At 36.7% G+C, this 19,321-nt stretch overlaps 1 protein-coding gene and 1 long non-coding RNA gene across 3 annotated transcripts in view; one reads left to right on the top strand and one right to left on the bottom strand.

Moving 5' to 3' along the window:
- Positions 1–19,321, bottom strand: part of usp43a (ubiquitin specific peptidase 43a) — a 99,059-nt gene that overhangs the window by 38,386 nt on the left and 41,352 nt on the right. For both annotated transcript variants that reach the window (XM_082136714.1, XM_082136713.1), the window contains exons 3-4: positions 16,187–16,290; positions 2,025–2,117 (exon numbers count right to left, since the gene is read on the bottom strand). In XM_082136714.1, the coding sequence (XP_081992840.1) occupies positions 2,025–2,117; positions 16,187–16,290 (197 nt within the window). The remainder of the gene's footprint in view (positions 1–2,024; positions 2,118–16,186; positions 16,291–19,321) is intronic.
- Positions 13,092–19,321, top strand: part of LOC309474532 — a 117,015-nt gene continuing 110,785 nt past the window's right edge. Inside the window, exon 1 of the long non-coding RNA XR_014197369.1 lies at positions 13,092–16,031. This is a non-coding gene — a long non-coding RNA (uncharacterized lncRNA). The remainder of the gene's footprint in view (positions 16,032–19,321) is intronic.

Genomic DNA, 19,321 nt, shown 5'->3' with positions numbered 1-19,321 from the left:
TCAGAGTGTATCTGGGTGTGGTAAATGGCAGATTGGATGTGTTGCCTCTTGCAAAGACATATTTGTGCATTATTACTTTGAAAAGTACAGTCTGACTACAGCGTACCAAATATCTGCACAGACACCAACTAGAGTTAATCACATTGATGTTAAAACTGAAAGCACTAATTGGGTAAGTCTGAAAAAAAGAAGATCATTTCACCCCAAATTAAAAAATATATATTTTGCATTGACTTCATAATGCATTGCAACCACAAATGACACATTGTGCAACCATGCCATTCCAAACTCATACAACTTTAATGTGTAAACAGTTTTGACCACTTTTGTAATATAATGATTTTGCAACATTGGCTCAACATGACTCCAAAAGAATGACTAAACAGAACCTATACAAACAATTCACTGCGGTTTTCAGCTGAAATGAACACTAGTGGCAGTAATACAACTTTTTATGATCACAGAAGCAGATAATTGATTAATAGAGAATAATTTTTTGTGCATTTCCTTGCCCAATACTATGTTATTACTTTTTACCATAGTGCATGATTTGTAAACTAATACATTTGCATCACATAACCAACTCCATATGTATAGGCTTTTCTGACATAGTAAACTTGCTTGGTACAGTAGCTCATCTGGTACAACACTGCACTTGCCATGCGGAGTGCTCAGGTGTGAGTACTGTAACACACGTCACAATGAAAGAGCTTAAAGATATGTAGAAACGAGCTAAATGGCATGGCTGCATCAGAAATAGCGTTTTTATCTCACGTTTGATTTTCTTAACATCAGTTTTGTATGTTATTTTCAAACGCGATAAAATAAATAGAGCATTAAACCTTTTAGTGCCACTCACCGGACATTTTATTCCCAAACTGCCAATAAAACATTAAGCATCGCAAAAAAACCAATAAAACATTGCCAGATTCATGTTCATCTATTTCGGGTAAAACTAAAAGTGCCTTTACCACCATGATGTCATTGGGCATTTTACTGTGAAATTGTCCAAAAAAAATTCAAGCAGCAATGTAATATTTTATAGAAATGTCGCCAGTTTACATTTATTGGGAATTCACCTTTCAATTGTGAAGTATATTAATAAAATATAAGTACATATCATAACACAATTGGTTGTACAAATTTAAATTTAATTTACGGGAATGTATTAATGCAATTCATGTACAGATAGTATTAGAGTAATAATAATAATTAAAAAAAAAAATTTTTTTTTTAATACAAAAAGTGAGAATGATTTCTTTTATATATGTATTTCTTGAAAGTTTAGATGAGATTCGGCCACCAGCTCAATTAAATAAAAATTTTTTTCTATTTGATCTCTCTGACTAGAGGCACTTGGGCACTGTAGGTTGTGCTGGCTAACCTGATTGGCTCCCTAAAGTCTTGCCCAGGAGTTCAGCTCACATGTAAGCAGTGCTGGTCTGCTGACAGAAGTGTTTCTGTCTATCCATAGCATGTGTCTAATGTAATTTGTAGTCATCATATTAATTCATAACAATAAGTATGGTAGGTTTTAGCACTAAAACTCTCGTTGAAATTGACTGAAGACCTTCCAATTTGGCCCCCTAAGCTCTCAGTGAGGCTAGAAATGCCATTTTCACTTTAATGATTGTGATTCAGAAATGCTGGGAAATCTGAGTGTTAAGGACAGTAGGTACAAGTCTTCATGATGAGCCGTAGTTCTCTCCATATATTTCTCGCGTTCTATTATCGGTCTGTCTGACAGGTTGACAGTCTCACAGAAGAGATTTTGCTGACTGGTAGTTTTTGAGATTTAAGAAAATTGAGACAATGTTCTGGTAAGAGCTGTTCACTTGGTCATTCATCACATGAAGAATTTCAGGGTGGCTAAGGACACAAACACACTGAAACACACAATAGCAAAGATACACACAGACACATATACACACAAACACGTATACAGATATAAAAATACATATAGCATACAGACATGAGTCCTAATAGATTCCAAAGAGATAAAGACAGAAGGCACAGTAACATACCTGGTTTGTCGTAGTGGGATTGGAAGTGAAATACACAGGAAAGGGTCAAAGGTGTTGCTCTGTTTAAGGCAATGAGGGCATGTCAGTGATGACCTGAAACACAGAAATGACCATGAGACATTTAATTATTTTTTCCTTTAAAACACTCACAACCATAATAATCAATAATAATAGTATGAATTTTGATTTGCTTGATTTTATGTGTAGCTTTGTGCGGTTTAAAATGTCAAAACCCATTCATTTATCCATGTCCATGTAATTTTGGTCATATAGTTTGTCTTTAGTATGATGTCTCACATCAACGAGAGTCAGATTCCTGTTCTTACAATTTGACTTAAAACCTTTATGTGAACTAGCTTAGGCCAACTCAGTGAAAAGCACTCAATATGTATGTCTTAACTATAGAGTATTTAATATGTTATATTGGTAGTTTCCTAAAGTTACTAGCCACTTAGAATCTTCACTGGCCACAAAACTGCCATATAGATATATTTAATATTGTCTCATAATTTGGCAGCAGGTACATTAGGCTGTTGTCACTTTAGGACCTGACGCACAGACCCAATATACTGTTACACATGTGTTTTCTTTCTCAACTGTTTACGTTTACTTAAAACATAACATTGTGTTTAAGTGAATACTCCCCAAGACCGGCATTTTGACATTATTTTGTGTACACGTATTTGACTGTTTAAGTGCAATAAGCAGTGAAAAAGAACTGAATTAGTACTGAGAGGCGGCTTTCTGTGCGCGCACAGTGGGTGTGAGCACAAAATCTGCGGGAATGAGTAAAAGGATGAGCAATACACAAAATCCCACATCGAAATTTAAGCCCTGTAATACAAACAATATTCATCCGGAGCAAATTAAATGAGTGAGTGAGGGGAGGCTGGTTTGTGTGTCAACTCGCTGTCGGAGAGAGGAGAGAGCGAGAAAGCACAGCTGGTATCGTGTATCTATTCTGGGGAAAATGAGTATAGGGAGTGTTTCAGATATTTCGATCTGTATCGAAAAATATATATTTTTGACAACTCTACACTGCACTTAAGATATATATATATATATATATATATATATATATATATATATATATATATATATATATATATATATTTATTAGGGGTGTAACGGTTCACAAAATTCACGGTTCGGTTCGATACGATACACTTGTGTCACGGTTCGGTACGGTTTCCATAGGCTACAGCAAAAATAAATAAATGCCAGAGAAATTTCCTTGAATTATTATTATTTTTTAATTATTATTTTATTTAATGAAACTAACATCATAAAGTATGATTTTTTTTTTTTTTTTACTGAGCAATAATGGAGCTATACTTGACTCTTCTTATGAGCATATAAAACAAAACAGCTCCTTGGACAAAATTAAATGTAATATTGTAGTAGTAGGCTATTATAAACAAAGGTTTATTTTACATTTACATTTAGTCATTTAGCAGACGCTTTTGTCCAAAGCGACTTACAAATTGGGACTAAATTAAGCAAGTCATCGTGAAGAGGCAAAAACAACGCAAGAAGTGCTCAAAATACGAAGTTCAGGCATTATTCAGAGTAGCATAAGCCCGATAAGCGAGAATTTTTTTATTTTTTTTTTATGAGGTTAAGTGCTCACGGAAGAGAAGAGTTTTTAGCTCTTTTTTGAATGTTGTCATGGATTCTGCATTCCGGATGCCGGTGGGGAGATCATTCCACCAGCATGGAACTGTGAATGAGAATGTTCTGGAAAGTGATTTTTTGGCTCTCTGTGATGGGACCACGAGACGTCGCTCGTTGACCGATCGAAGGCTTCTGGTAGGGATGTAGACTTGTAGGAGTGAGTGAAAGTAGGACGGAGCTGAGCCTGTGACAGATCTGTAAGCAAGTGTCAGTGCCTTGAACTTGATGCGAGCAGAGAGAGGTAGCCAGTGCAGTGAGATGAACAAAGGAGTGACGTGGGCCCTCTTGGGCTCGTTGAAGACAAGACGAGCTGCAGCGTTCTGAATCATTTGTAGAGGTTTAGTTGCACATGATGGAAGTCCAGCCAGAAGAGCATTGCAGTAGTCAAGCCTAGTAATGACCAGGGCCTGGACGAGAAGTTGTGTTGCATGCTCAGTTAGGAAATTTTTGTTCAGATTAACATTTGAGGGCAGCAATTGTATTTATAATGTCAAAATAAAACAGACGTAATGTTACTTGAAAGCATTATAGCCCACTATTCCTGACAAACTTCCATACTTGCAGTTAGTGTTACTACAGCAAATCCATTCCCCTGTGAATGTTGCTGATCTGTGGACACCGGCCAGTTCATTCATGGCACGATGTTTCTTCCTGGTTTCCACGTCAGCGCTGTTTGATCCGTTAATAACAGAGAAATGTGCATGTTTCTCACTAGATCTTGCAGCGATGTTATTACTTCAGTGGCGAATTCAAAAAGCATTTTCAAAAGCAAATTCAAATGCTTTCTTTACTGGTCTGGATCTCTTAGCGCTGTGTGGTGTTGCTTGATCAGGCTCGAGCATAGGGCTCGCGACTCGGTCCACACAAACACAATAAGAGTAGCTCAGTTTCGTTCCTTACATTGCATTTGCCAAGTTGATGTTGTGGTCGCGCCAGCCTCTATGAGCGCGCTTGCCACCCGCGACGCGCCTTCATTTGAAATAACGAAATTTTGGTCGGCAGAAAAAATGGTCCAACGTATACGAATACGCGTATCGTTACACCCCTAATATATATATATATATATATATATATATATATATATATATATATATATATATATGCTGTATATTGTTGTTGTTATTATTATATAAAACTGTATTGTTGTATATAAAATTCAACCCGCCAAAGTGGCTAGTAGTAGGAGTGACTGTGTTACACGCCACTGCAGAAACCCACCCACATTTGGCGGGTGTTAATGTCAAGCCCTGGCCACATTCCTTAAATCCTAAAACTACAATATTTTGATCAAATCCCCTGACAATTTAGCTGTTCAGGCTGCCAGTGTTCCAAAAACTCATTAATCTTTCTTAATCGCTATTATTGTCTTTCATTCCAGTGGAAAAATAAATAAATATATATACATTCACCCAAAAAGGATAGATGTATTAAGACTTATTTTAATGAGTATACATTTTTTTCTTTTAAGGGGCAGTCACACTACACTTTTCATTCCATTGACTCCTATTAATACTAATGTTGATGGGAAAATCGACGAGAAATATCGGCATGTTCACGAGATCAGAAATCAATCTTGTGTTACTGGATAACAATACAAAAATACAGATTTTTGTCTGAAGAGTGGACAATATGTGAGCATGTCTATACTCTGAGCCCGATATAGAGCCTCCCTTCATGACTCAACAGCTGAACATGGGAAATGCATTTGGGATCTGCAGGTGCAATGTGTTCACCTGCAGTGCAGACGACAGCTCGAAAACCAGCAGAGATGGGCACATGTTCTCACATTCACTGAGATAGAAAGCTTTGGAATGCATTGATTTCAGTATCTCAGCATAAAAAAAAAAAAAAAATTCATGCTGAAATTTTTTGTCTGAAGTGAGAAATAAAGATAGAAAAGACATCTATAAGTGGAATAAATGAAAAAGAAAGTGAGGCCAGTAGATGTAGAATGTGTCTGAGATTGCATCATTTTGGGGTCCAGTTGTCTATTGTGAACTCGGCAGAGCCGTCATATCAACCGGTGGAACCCCTTAAAATAGCAGCGCACTCGCCATTGTTAACAGATGTGTTTTGCACTGCACACACAAACAAATGATGCACTTGTTAGAGAGAAAGTGTGTATGGGGAGTTAGTGTGAAGATAAATGAAGAGCTGTGAAAATAACAGCATGTGACCATCATATCAGCAACAGCAATGATTATAATTGGCTGCGAAGTAACTGTGCATATCCAGTAGACCAAAATCAAATGGTTACAATATATATATATTTTTTGGCTTATAGACCTTATGTAGCCCCGCCCCTTTTCAGTGCTGCGCTCATTGGCCCTCATTTATCAAAAGTGCGTACACCAAATTTCCAGCGTACACCCAAAACCACGGTGTCTTTAAGATTTATCAATATGGACGTTGGCGTACGGCACGCTCAAATCCTACACCAGCTCAGGAGGTGGTGTACGCACGTTTTGAGTTAGTGCGGAAATGCGCAGAAAAACAATTCCTAACACCACAAAACGCACTGACAAACTAAAATATATGATATATTATGACCCACTGTAAAAAACAATATAGTAATGATAAACTTCAGTGTTTATTTTTGTGCAACATGGACTTCAATGTTTAATTTGTGTGACTTTACCAAAGCATTTGATTTGTAGGCATATGTATTCCTTCAGTTGCGAGCCTGAGCGCTTTACCTGACGTTTCAAGCCTTGTTTATACTTTCGCCTGGCTCCGCAGCGCGAGTCTCCGCAGACTGCGCGCGCACCTCCCCAAATATGACGCCCTAGGATGAGAATGCGTTGGTAATACTCTATACTCGACGCGCTCGCCGTCGTACTATTCTTTGAAACGATGGTTAGGCCAGGGTTAGGCCCGGCAGGGGCGCACGGACTGGGTTCAGTAATGAAAGGCTTTCAATGACCAAAAAATAATTCAGACTGACAAAATAATAAAAATGACATTCTTCTTCTTTTAAATGTAATAATAATAATACAAATAATAATAATAATAATAACGACATTCTTCTTCTAAATAACAATAAGCGTCATTAATAATAAAAACCATAATAATAATAAGAAGAATATTACAAATTGTCATGCAATTATTAATGTGAATGAATGGTACTCCACATCACATCATCATCACTATTGTACACCCCAATACATGTGAAATGATATGAAATTAAATGCTAATTGTTTCAAAACACGTGCTGTAAAATAATGCATTGTGATAGGTCATTTGCTCATCCAAGTTTCTCTTCTTTGCCGTCTTCCGTGTGTCTATGGCGTAAAATGAGGGCGTGGGGGAAGCGGAGACTTGAATATATAGGGGCGTGTTATTCTAATGACGATCGTTTTCAGCCGCGGCATTTATCAAAGGCAGGTATTGCGTACACCTGGATTTCAAAGGTACGCACAGCTTCATAAATCAGGCGATGAGAGGAGTGTAAGCATAATCTTACGCCAACATATACGCACGTTTCTACGCAAGAATGATAAATGAGGGCCATTGTCTTTTGACTTCCGGTCTGTATTTTCACAGTGATTTTGCGTGTTTATTAATGAACTATAATAGTATAGTTTTAAAATCTTCCCGGTCGACTGACATCTGTTTAGTCATCTGCTTTAAACCTTACAATCATCATGATAACTTTCATTAACTTTACATTAAGTAAATCCACTTCAAAAGCTAATTACTCCTGGACAGCAATGCCATAGAAATATACAGAGCGACCGCAAAACGGAAGTTAAAAGACAATATTCTAAAGATGGCGGCACCCTCATTTCTCTGGCACATAAGGTCTATACTATGTGGTTTGAGACTATCTGTACTTGTCTGTAGTGGGACAGGAATCATACCCTAACATGGTAGTTAAAAAATTTTTTTGTTTAATTTCCAAAATGTTAAAATAAAAACATCCACGTTATGACATTAGACATCATTGCAAAAAAAAAATAACGTTCCTCAACAATGCGCCATTCTAGAAGACACATTCTATAGCATGGTGAGAATACAAGCAAATAACATTTTTGCATTTTCTTAATTTTACAAAAGTTGGCTGCATTTGTAAAGCTTATAGCCATTTAACTCTGTTGCCTTAGAATATTTTTTCTTTATTGTATGAGATCAATTCATTAATAACTATAAACCAGAATTGTAAGACAAATATATTTATTTTCAAATTAAATGAATGTTTATTTAGTATTCAAATCAGGGTTTTTTTTGCAAAATTGTAAACCGCCCAGAAATGAACTTTTTCAGGCCCTATTTTTGTACCCTATAGAATCACACCATAAGTTAAGGTGCCTCTTTTCCCATGCAATACTTGTGTTGTTAAGCCGCAGTAAATCACAGTGCCACTTAAAAGCACGTCCATTGAGAATCCTGTCTTTGAACTAGTCTGGTGGGCATGTCAGAAGAGCATTGGTTTATTGGGCTAAGGAGGAGTGAATAGACCGTATCTCTGTTTTACACTTTCCTCAAAGTCTTGAGTCAAATTGGTCTGTAATGTTAATTCAGTGAATGTCATTCTTGTATAGATTTATTGTAGTCATGCCCTGTTCTACGGGGGTGGTGGAAGGTGCTAAGCACCCTCAAACGCAAGCAAGAGCACCCTCAATTGATACTGTAATTATACATTGGCGAACGCAGATTTGGCAAACGCTCCAGTGCATATGTGTGTTTGCGCTCTGGAGAACGTCAAATGTATATGTTTACAACGTGTTTTTGCAGCGGTGAGCAAAGTAGCCAATCACAGACAAAGTTGTTGATCTCTTGAACGCAATCAGACCAATCAGATGTGTTTAAGTTAGTCAGAATCCACTCACTGCTCAAAACGCCAGAGTTTTTATTCAGTGCCGAGTTGTGCAGGCTCGCGAAACCTCTCATTAACAAACAAAGTGTAGACACAATGTACGTAAGAGATTCATTGTGAATTGTTGGCAGCTTAATTGATTATAACGGAACTTTGTGAGATAACTTTGTGACAAAACAACAGCGTTTTAGTGATTGTAAAGGGAGCGATCTTGGCTCGCTTTCAAGGCTACAGCCTGTATAATCCATTGAATAAAACCATTGTTTTTTATGCTGCTAAGAGGAACCGATGGCCAATTGCATGCTACAAAGTTTCGGAAGTGACATCTACATATAAATGCTGGATTCACTCTGCACAGGACAGGTATAATATGACATGTTAAAATAGTAATGCATTAAAGCAATGTAAAGGCAGACTAATAAATTAATAAAAAAATATTTGTAGCAAAATATTTTTGAAATTCTATTCCAGTTATTGATGTTATTGATAAAAGTGATGACTTGTAAACAATCTTAAATGTCTCACTGTACACTGCACTATGGGGGGGAGCCATTGCTTAGCCAACACAAAGACTATAGATATAGAAAGACTGCTACCTCCTATTACTTATGAATGGGAGAAACTGCAACGCGCAATATGGCGGAATACGTCCCGCCTTCTAAGTAAAAGAGCCAATTGCTGATTGGTAAAGTCATTGCGTCACTGCAGCTGCCATTAGAAGCTCCGGTTCCCATAGAATAACGCTATTTGAGCATAAGAAACAACATTTATGGGATAGTTCATGTCAGATTTTGTGATATGTTATTTAATTGTGAGTTCGCCAAGCAGTTTTTGAGATTTCAGGATTCCCCCAGATAGGACTTTGTCTTGGACGCCCAAAATAGCTGCCGGGAGGCATTGCAAATATGGCCGCAGAGTGAATAGACTTTCCTTAAAGGGATTTTGGCCTACATCTGCACTTTACTAGAGCACCCTCAGTGATTTAATTCTGGACCGGGCCTGAATGTTGTGTAATTTGATCGTTATCCATTTTAATTGGATGTGAAAGAGCGACAAGTAAATCCATTTAAAATTTCTGTTTTATACGCATTCAGTTGCCTTCACTCAATCTGCAGTGAAGGGCCTTGGCAGCCATGAACTCAGTACCAGTCACAGCAGAGCAGGTGGAACTGGTTTTTCCCCAAACAATATACGACCTCAGTCCAGGACATGCAGTTCTTTTCTAAAAAAGAGTCTTACTCAGTTTATTCACTTTTATCACCAGGGAGATAAAAATATATTCTATGAAAAAAGCAACAACAAAAAAAAAGCAGTCAAAACAATCCAAAGTGAGCAAAATGAGACCATTCCTAAGGAAACACAAAGTCTGTTCTGAGTCTGAGATTATATTTAAAAACAACTCGGCTTCTAAATAAATCAACACAAGGTCCTCCAAACTCCTAGTCAATACTTTAGCAACATAAAGTATCTTTAGCATCTGTTTGCAGTATTTTGTGCAGTCCTATAAATCAAGTCATCTAGCTGATATGTAGCTAAAATCTATTTTTAATATGGCAACCAAATTTAGATTTGTTATCAACACTGCAATCCTATTGCCAGTGAGACTGTAGATAACCATTTGTGCCTGTCTTTCCATTATCTACTGCAGCTGAAGCAGAACCTGATATACAACAGTGGCCAAAAGTCATGTCCGGAGGGGACATTTGCTTTTAATGACCCTTCAGACTCGATTAAACTATCACAATATGAGGAGTATGATATATTGGCAAGAGGAATACACTTAATTTGGTTCCCAAAGGTTTTCAATGGCTTTAAGGTCAGGGGACTGAGGAGGCCACTTCTTAATGCTGAGAATAAACACTTATTGCTTGCAACTTTGTTACATTTGTAAAGTGTTTGGGATTGTTATCATGTTGGAAAAATACACATATGCTCTCCAAACAGATCCTCCATACTTGACAACATTGTGTAGGATCTTTAAGTATTGGTCTATTTTCAAAATGCCAGCAACTTTGTATATCCTTCAAACACCTGCTGCAGACATGCGTCCACAATCCCATTATGTTTCCCCAGCCGTGCTTAATTGTGCCATGTATGGATTTGGAATTAACTCTTTCCTCACTATTTACAGCATTTTCTGTCATTTATGAGACAACAATTCCCCGCCATTTTCCGGCAATCCCTGTTTTCACTGTTATACGGTAGGGGGCGCTATTATGCATATTCTGAAAGAGTACAGATTCTTCTGATCAAAACACAGATGAAGAAGCAGAAACAAACGATAGTAGCATTGCTTATGCACATGTAAAATAATGTGATCATCAGAAACTAAACAAGATCATCCATAAATCAAAACTGTCTAATGTTACAGAAAGAAATGTCGATCCAGAAAGAGATATAGTGATGTTTAAGCTTTGAGGGTGTTGATGGAAGCAATCTACTCCATGTTTTGATCATCGTTCTAAATGACAAAAAAAGGTATTTTTTCCCCCAGCTTTATAAAAAAAATTTTTTTTATGAAACTTACCCACATTCAAGTGTTGATAAAAAGAATGCATGAAGCTAGAATATTTTTTATTAAATTAGAAATCTAATTTAATTAAAATACAATTAAATTAAAATACAAATCAAAATGCACTATATTAAAATTCTGGACGTGAGATCATGGCAAGCACAAGATTATCAGTAAATAATAACATACATTTTGGCCTGTTCCTCGCACAAAGCTATTTTATGGATTCAGAAGACTTGGAATATAGTGCATGAGTTGTATGGAATACATTTATTTTAAAGAAGATGCTCTGTTTGTTCTTTTGATATATTGCATGTTCAGATATTCATTCAACAAAATATTCTGAGGGCCATGGACATTTTGTGAAAATGATCAAAAATGCTGGCGCTGGCTGAAAACTTCTTTTTTAAAAATGTTGGCGAGGAAAAACACTCCAGTCGTTTCCTACGAACATACTTGAGACCATTTAAAGGTGAACTAAGTAACTTTTTTTACCTTAACTGAACAGCTTCGGAGTCAGTGGAATGGTTATATCACTTATTTCGGGTTGAATGGTGGTCGTTTCGCACCCCCCTGGTGCCCGTGAGCGGAAAATACGCACTTGCAACTTTGAGCCGGCGGGCCGCCGGCCGCTGCGTCAGGAAGTCTCGCGTGATATCAGGTCTCGCGATGTAAACAATTGCTTTACGGCCAAAAGAAATCTGCTAAAATGCTGTCATTATTGCGCTCCCTCACGCTGTCCGAACCCGAATGAAGAAGACGTTTTAAAGAACGTCCCATCTGCTTTGATGTCGTTGATCTATAGCCTCTGGTGTCTGAGAATCAACAACGAGTTTTTACAACAGTGTTGTCAAATATCTATTCCGAAGCTGTAGGGGGAGCTCTAGAGAGAAACCTGCGAGCAAAAAGCGAGAATACAGCGAAGAAGTCCCAAAGCTACTGAGTGCTGCTTTAATGCTGGGTTGTTCAATTTTGACTTGTCAGACTGCAGAACGTGGCTCCAATCTTCCATACTCCAATCCCTATGTTCTTTGGTTAATGCAAGTTTTTTTTTTTTGCAGTTGATAAAACTGATAAAATGAACACAATCTCTCAATCCAGTCTCTTGTAGCTGTTGGCTTACAGTTCAAGATGAAATTGGAGGTTCCTCACAACTGCACGTCTCATCTAGGTCTTTAGAAGCTGTTTTCATCCTTCATTGCGTCACCCTTCTGTCAAAAGGCTTTCTGGTCTTCCTTGACCAGCCACAGCACTTTACATTCTGCATGGTAGGGGTGTCACTGTGCTTTGAAATAATTCTACGGACATTGTGACCATTTACATCCGGCACATAGCTATTTTAACAATATCCTCCTTGGTCGCAGAGGACAGCTCCTTCCATCTGGCCATTTTCACTAAAACCCACAAAATAACATCTAATGATATAGCTAATACCTCCCACATAGTGATTGCATTATAGGCTGGGAATGAGTGCAAGCTTGGTATGACCACTTGGCCAAAAAAGACGTCCAAGCAATTTGGTGTGTTTCATTGCATCATGACAAATAATCTGATTGACACATAGAACATGTACATTAGTTTTACACTTCAGGCACAACTTCAAAACATGCATACAAACTAATTAATAAACATTTAATAAAAAGTTCCTAATTAAGAACATTTAGCCACTATTGTGAAAATCTTATCTTGGCTTTTTTTGTCTTATTACAATATTCAATATGATTTTTATGTATCAGTTCTTAAACAAGTGTTTTGTTTTTTTCAATCATTTTAACCAAACAGACATTGAAGTCAACAGTCAAGTAGTTTCAAAATGTTGTTTACCAATAAATGAAGAGGAAGAATGCTATTAATACTGTTGTATTTGTATCATTTTATTTATATAATTATATTTGCAATTCTATTATTATATTTATATATAATTATATTATATTTTTTATACCGGTAATTGTATTTACCAGCATAATGTACATTGTACTAAAACATTTTAAACTGCCCCATGAGACAGTAAAGATTTGAGTGATCACGTGAAATACCACAATTTTGAATTTACATTTGCAAATGTTTCAAACTCAGACACATTTTTTAAACAATTTTTGCGATACAAGAGGCATTAATAATAGGCCAAATTCTGTTTTAAAACCCATACTCATGAGCTGCAAGACAAGAAGGAATGATCTACTAATCATCTAATGATGCAGTCTTTATGAAACTTAGTGAAACATTAAAATCATACCAATATTCATGATACTGCTTGACTGTAAAATAGCAGCAAAATCATCACAAAATATTGTGAATATTCAATACACTGCCCTGCACTACCACAGCTCTAACATGGCAAGAAAATATTATTACAACTACAGTAGTCCGAAACTTCTGCACTGTAAAGCCATCTTACAATCAAAGTCACAAGAAATGCTTGTAGCTGCGGATAAACTCAGAATCCAGACTTTAATGACCAAGTCATGTTTTGTCTCCCTACATTTCATATCTTATCAGAGATAAACCAATGGGCAATGTCAAATTGACAGACAGATTGACTTAATTAAACAAAAGCTGAAAGCAGATATCACAGCAGTGTTTGTGTGGCGAAGATATGAATAAACAAGCAGGGTGCAATCCGAAATGTAGTCAGTCTTGTTTTCAAAGTTAGAGCAACCAACATAGTTAATGGAATTACAAAATGAATCCATGAAATCAAGAACTCACTGAGAAGCGGAAGCTTTTCTCGAGATTGAAGAAAATTGCTGAGTCCATCTCTACCTGGCTTTCTACTTGCCGAGGAGCTCTGGTAGTATAAATGTGAGTGGGCATGAAGCTGGGAAAAATTGGGATATTTATAAAGAGCTTTGAAGCTTTAGAATGTTTATCGAAGAAAAAAAAAAGAATTAAACCTACTCAAATAACTTGAAAACTTAACATTCAGCATTTGCATATTGCTCACATCTGCAGAAGCAGAAATGCCGTTGGCAAGAAGGTCTTTGTCACACCAGAAATAGGTGAAAATAATGCTTATATTCTCTATAGCAGAGTGTGTGATTTCATTGTGGATTACTTGATCATTTTCACTCTGCGGAAAGTTCCGGCGCAGATGTTTCAACAGCCCTGCAGCCTGAGAGAGACAGTGAATAGCATGAAGCCTGCTGTTTTCTAGAGAGCTCACACAACGTGTGCCGGATGAGCCCATTTCTATGAAGGGAGACAAAATCTCAGCCAAATTGCGGAACAGATGATAACCAGTCATTTTCTTCATTGACGGATGTCTGAATAAACCATGAACAAGAATATTTCAAGAATCTACAAGAATTATAGGGTAAAGATATTACTAATTAGTATTCAACTAATCCATTGAACTTAAGTTAACTAAATTAATAACTAATGATTTTTTTTTTTTTTTTTTTTTTTTTTAAATGAATCAACACTGAACTTACTTAAGCTGGACAATGACACAATTTTTTTCTAGAGCTACTGAACAGCCAAAACAAACTGCATTATTTGTATTTGTTGCATTATTTTCCTGTTATCACTGTAAAGCTGCTTTGAAACAATCTGCATTGTAAAAAGTGCAACATAAATAAAGGTGACTTGACTTCAAATTGAAAATTGTGTGATCTAATGCAATTAATTAAACTGCAATTGACGGCAATTAAATAGTTTGCATGAGCGGTGTTGATCAAATTGAAGGGACGCCACTCTGATCTGTTTGTAACCTACAACAAATACTCAAAACACTAAAATTTGCAATAAATAAATAAGAGAAAAAGACCATGAGCTCGCATGTAGGGATGGGTAACAAAACCTGGCCATTATCGGATCTGCTTTTGGTACTGGCGAAAATAAGAAAATACATTTCCTATTTATTATTGCTACATAAACATTATCTTGCAAATTTTATCCCGCCAACCGTTTCTAATTTGCTTTTTTGCTATTCGCAAACCAGAAGAGAGATCTCTCTCACGCGAGTACGGGTATATATGATAGCAGCCTTCTCAGATAACAATGACATATAATAAATCACATAATCGAGGTCACGCTGCATTGAGGCGTTTATCTCTGACACTCATCCAACAACATTTTGCTCATTGAAGTCATTGTTACATGTTCACGGGTTTTTTGTTCCTGTTTCGCTTCAACAGCTTGAAGGACATTTTCACTATCACCAATAATCAACAGACCAGAAGTCATTTATTTCCAAAAGAGAGTTAAACAGGAGCTGCGTGGAGTTCCGACCATATTTTTGTGAATCTGATTTGAAGTGTGGTTGCACTGACACATTTAATCAAAACTATTAGTGCGAGGGAAAAATTATCAATACTTTTCCACTAAAACTTATGTTTTAAACACTATTTCTTTGGGCAATTGTGATCAGTTAAGATTTGAAGACATAGGGTGTGTCTCAATCAGCTCCCTAGCTTCCTAGGTCGTGAATCAGTATATTCTGTACAGAATTTGGCCACTGGTAAGGACAGTTGGCTCATTACACATTGGGACACTATTTCAGGCAACATGACAACATCCTCTTTGCTTGTTACATAAATAAATGTTAGCTAGATTGTTCACTACCTGTCTAGCGATGTATGTTTATGCTGAAATAAATTAAATAATGGTTTGGATCTTTAAAAAAACATCTATCGTATATCATTATATGTAGTGAGTTGGCTCACGTGATTTATCAATTTATAAGGCATCAATGCTTCCTGGTTTTTACAGTGCATTGTGGGACTTTTTAGGAAGACAGCCCTTAAAATGTCCGACTCCCTGATAAGTGGCCATGAACTAGGGAGCTGATTGAGACGCACCCATAGATTGTAAGATGTAATTTCAAACATCCTATTTAACATGAGATTTGATTTTAGGGCTTTTTGTTCTTTTAACCTTTTTCTAAACAGCAGTAATATGAGAAGTAACTTTAACAATATTTGTAAAATAATGATTTTTGACCAAATTGTGCATCCCTTCTATCTACTTATTAGTACTGTCTTTCTGTATGTATAATTGCATGCAGGTTGTAACATGCTACGTATGGTAACATAAAATACTGTATACAGTACACAGTCAAGGATGCCTAATACCACACAAGTGTCCCAGTAGAATTCAAAGCTCAGGCAGACGGATGAAGAGCGGACTTGATCTTAAATTAAAGACTAAGGGGTGTCTGACCTGTATTGAGCTTGGAAGTGCTCCTGAACGAAACTGTGTCGAGTTCCAGGCTGCTGTGAGTTTGCTGGGCCGGGGCAAGAACTCTCCTCCAATTCCACAGAATCCTGAGAGATGCAAGCAGAAGGAATGAATGGAAAATGTATTTAGTTGTTTTTCACATTGGATTTTGGGATGAAAACTACATTTTACACAGGGAAAGTAGTTTTAAAAGAGCATCTAGAGTTATTGCATTAAAATGTTTCAATTTTTTCAGAATTTAGAGAGATACAAGCCATGAATTAATGTCTAACTGAGACAGATATAGCCAGCGTTACTTGTTTTCCATTCATAGAAATCTTGCTATACTATGGAGATACATCAACAACACATCAACATTGATGCAATTCATTTGCATTATAGATCAGAAACTTGAGCTTAGAGTTTTATGTCTGTTTAGTGTTTTGGGCCTAGATTTCTTTGGATTTTGTATCTAAACCTTCCATGTTCTTATGTGTAAATTTCAGGTTCATGTATTTATCACTTTACACTGCAAACATAAAATGACATTCTAGAAAATTGTGCTGCAACAGTTTGGGGAAGGTCCTTTTCTGTACTAACATGACAATGCCCCTGTGAGGGTACATAAAGAAGTGATTTACTGAGTGTGGATTTACTAAGAACTTGACGGTCCCAGTCCTGAACCCCTATTGAACACCTTTGGTAAGAATGAGCACCAATTATGAGCCAGACCCCATAATCCAACATATCAACATATAGGCTAAGATGTGATAAGGCTAAATTATATTGAGTAACAATTATTAAGAGAGGATTTTTATCATTTCATGTACTTCTTAAAATAGGATTGGATAGTTTTTTTTATTAAATTAGAAGTGTCAGGATGTGGGCATTATGGAAAGTCATATATGAAAAAATATATAATATAATGCATGTATAAAGGGAGGGAATTACAGTTTTTCTCAATCGATTTGACACATTTCTCCAAACTCAGGTCACTGTGCTCAAAACAGTTAACACAGTAACCTGAACACTTTGTAATTGTCCTAAAAAGGTTGTACATTTTCCTTCATTTCATGCAAATTACAAATCACATGCATAATTTTCTCAAAACACTGTGCACAAAAATCACAGTAGATCATACAGCCAACCAAAACTTTAATATATCAAGAGAAAACAACTGCAGCTCTTTTTATTGGTTTTACAAAAAAATTATTTGTGCAAATTCATTTTTCCAAACACAACAAACAACGGAGTTAAATTCGCAGTTGTACTAAAGGGTAAAAGGGTAAAATTGAGAGGGACGGTGGAAGAGGTAGAAAGAGATGAGGGGAAAGGAATATATTGTATAGGTAGAGGAGATGAGTTGAGGATTTAGAATAAGCAAGAAGAGCTGAGGATGTAGAAAGAGGAGTAGAGGAAGAAAAGACGGTAGAGTGGAAGGCAATGGTATTAGTGGAAAGAGCAAGCAAAGAAAATATAAGAAGACATGGACAGAGGGGAAGGGGAGAGCAAGGTGTAAGAAGAGGGAGGAGAGGTAGAAGGAATGGGGTACAGACGGGTTTCAGATGAAATCAGAGCCAGCCAAATTGAGCATGTCATAAATGATGGTCTCTCCTTGAAGGAATCTGGACAGAGAGTTCAGCCCAACATAACACTGTGCCACAGTTAATGTCCCTGGACAACAAGCTGCAATCCACTGGTGTTGTGGCAGACAATGCTGTCTTGGGGTCCCACAACACAGAAAGGCTTCTACATTTTTTAAACTCCCTCAATGAAATTCACTTTCCGCAGGGTGATCAGGAGCAAATTGAGCGAAATTGTGTTGTTTGGGTCAATTTCCAATTTCACCATTCAGCATTTCAGGACGGTGTTCCTTCCAGCATATTCTCCTCTTGGAGATGGAAAGTATATGATCATAACAACCTTGTCTTCGTCAAGCGATGGAAGAGGCATTTGGAGAAGTTGAGGCACAAGGATGGATCTAACATTCACAGCTTTTTTTCCCACGATGCATGACTTGTGAAAATATATAATTCTTTGACCAAATGTACATGAGAGACAAGATCTTTAAAGTTCATTGATTCAATGATTGCAGTATACGTTTATTTATTTATTTACTTATTTTATTGTTTTGGGGCGAAAACTCATTGTTATACAACTAAACTCTTCATTAAAGAACACGATTAAAGAACACGAAAACCATGTATTTTCATTCATGTATTTGTGTATCTACAGCTGAATTTATTATCAAATCAGAGAACACACTTGTAGTTTTGATGTTGCTATTTATTTTTGATGAATGCATTACTAGAATAAGCACTGCAGTGCAGTGATACTGAAATGTTTTGCCAACACAAGAGTGTTTAGTTTGCTGTGTTAATTGTTTTGAGAGCAACTACATTCATTTGAAGAAATGTGTCAAGTCGATAGAGAAATACTGTAATTAATTTGACACTACTACAGGGGCCATTCTGAGCAGTCCATAATCAAACTTATTTCATTTTCATTTTTATATTGAATGAGATGCCAGGAATACTTGAACTACCAGTTATTTCTCTAAGAAACATGGCAAAATATCTAAACCCATAATGAAGATGCACCAGCAAATGCGACGAGAAATTTAGCTTTATGGCATTCAACGATGGTCAAAATGTGGCAAAATATGTACCAATACATACATATCTGCAGTATCCAACAGAAATGAACACTAGAGGCAGTAAAAACAGGAAGCACTTTTAATCGTTTTTACACACAATTATGATTATAGGGGCAGATTTTGAATTAATAAAGACTTCACGTGGCTCCTTGCACAATTAGGTTTTACAGACGTACTAAGCTTGCTCGGTAGCTCAGCTGGTACATAATTGTACTTGTGAATCGGAGAGCTCGGGTACGAATCCCGTGAAAGACGAGTCACGATAAAAGAGCTCAAAGACAAGAGTTCAAAAACAAGCTAAAATGGCATGGTTCTGTTTGCATTTTGATGTCACATTTGCTTTTGTTAACATTATCGGGTAGGTTTAGGGATTAGTGTAGGTATACGTTATTTTAAAATGGAGCATTTTAGCGCCACTCATTGGACATTTCAATTCAGAACTGCGGTGATATGTACAAACTCCAACATAATAAAACGTTGCC

The sequence above is a fragment of the Leuciscus leuciscus genome (assembly GCF_965113295.1).
Source record: "Leuciscus leuciscus genome assembly, chromosome: 14".
Lineage (NCBI taxonomy): Eukaryota > Metazoa > Chordata > Actinopteri > Cypriniformes > Leuciscidae > Leuciscus > Leuciscus leuciscus.
Note: the sequence above shows the minus strand (reverse complement) of the source record. Positions and strands in the feature narration are given on the sequence as shown.